Below are 1,382 nucleotides of genomic sequence, written 5' to 3'. Positions count from 1 at the left end.
TAAAATATATTTTATATAAATATAGTATGTAGTATAGCCTTTTTACACATAAACTTTTATAATTACAAAAATATAAATTATGTTTTTTTTAATTTACGTTAAATATCACAATGACAACACCAATAGTAATAAATGATAAAGAGGTTCTTACTATTAATTCCAAATATAATTTACATTAGCTAATCTTTATATAGTAATATGTATATAAACATTGCTATAAATGTCTCATTATAAATATTATTTTAAACTTTTATATGCATTATGATTTCGTTTTTAGTTCAATTTTGTGGGTATATTTCCCAACTGTATGCAGGATTTAAGGATATATAAAAAAATAAAGGAAAATGATTATAGTTCTATTTTGAGGGATCCCTGTCTTAAAATTTTTACTGAATTGAGTGGTCAACAGATAAATAGATTTGACTTTTTACCACAATGTTATGAACTTATACTTTATTTAAACTACATAAACACTATAAAAAGTTCCCCCAATAAAAAACCTAGTTGTGTTTATTTCAACTATATGGTAAAAAATACACTAAAATATTTTAAAATAAGTGACCAAAATAGTTACCATGCTTATGATAAAATAATTGATCATACCAAAAATACTGTTTTTAACAGTGTTTCCAACGTATGTAAGAATGATTTTAAAGAAATGGATGAGAATATATATTTAACATTGACAAAGCTGAATGTACTATATGAATGGATATCAGAACCTGGCATGAACTGCTCTAAATCTGATGAATGTATCAATGTGTACAGGGAACTATCAGAAATATGTGATCGTTCAAATAACGATAGTCTTCGTACAGTGCTGGAGAAATTTGAAAATTCATATATGACATATTTGCCATACTTACAAGAAATACTGAAACTACGTGCATCTTTGAAAAATGCACGTATCGTTATGTTAACATTCATCATTATACCTCTTACATCATTAATGATAACATTCTTTCTATATAAGGTTAAATATAAAATTGATTAAATTATTATATAATTTCCTTAAAATTTACATTACAAGTAATTATGTAAAAGTTATATAAAATAAATCGAACATATATATATCAAATTGTACATACATTATCAGTATACTCCTCATGGATCATTTATACAACCAGCAGTAAGAATGTTAAGGAGAATATGGAAAACAAAAAATAATGATTATCTCAACATAATAGATTCATCAGAATTCACACAACATAATTTGTTTTATAATACGTACAAAACAGAATGAACCACCTTAGTCTATTCATGAAGAACATTTGATTATTACTAAAGAATACAGTATCGTGTCATTTACACAATAAAATTAAAATAATGTTTTTTTTTAGTACCTGCAAAAAAAAGAATTAAATAAATATTTTGAAGTAATG

General features: G+C 24.0%; 1 protein-coding gene across 1 annotated transcript; it reads left to right on the top strand.

Moving 5' to 3' along the window:
• Positions 1–198: 198 nt before the first annotated feature.
• On the top strand, positions 199–1,243 carry PGO_003505 (variable surface protein; the record flags this gene model as incomplete). Its single annotated transcript, XM_028691323.1, has 3 exons — positions 199–222; positions 278–973; positions 1,097–1,243. 3 exons carry the CDS (start codon positions 199–201, stop codon positions 1,241–1,243), a joined length of 867 nt encoding a protein of 288 aa, XP_028547124.1.
• Between the last annotated feature and the right edge of the window lie 139 nt (positions 1,244–1,382).

The sequence above is a fragment of the Plasmodium gonderi genome, assembly GCF_002157705.1.
Source record: "Plasmodium gonderi DNA, contig: Pgo-contig_457, whole genome shotgun sequence".
Taxonomy (NCBI): domain Eukaryota; phylum Apicomplexa; class Aconoidasida; order Haemosporida; family Plasmodiidae; genus Plasmodium; species Plasmodium gonderi.
Note: the sequence above shows the minus strand (reverse complement) of the source record. Positions and strands in the feature narration are given on the sequence as shown.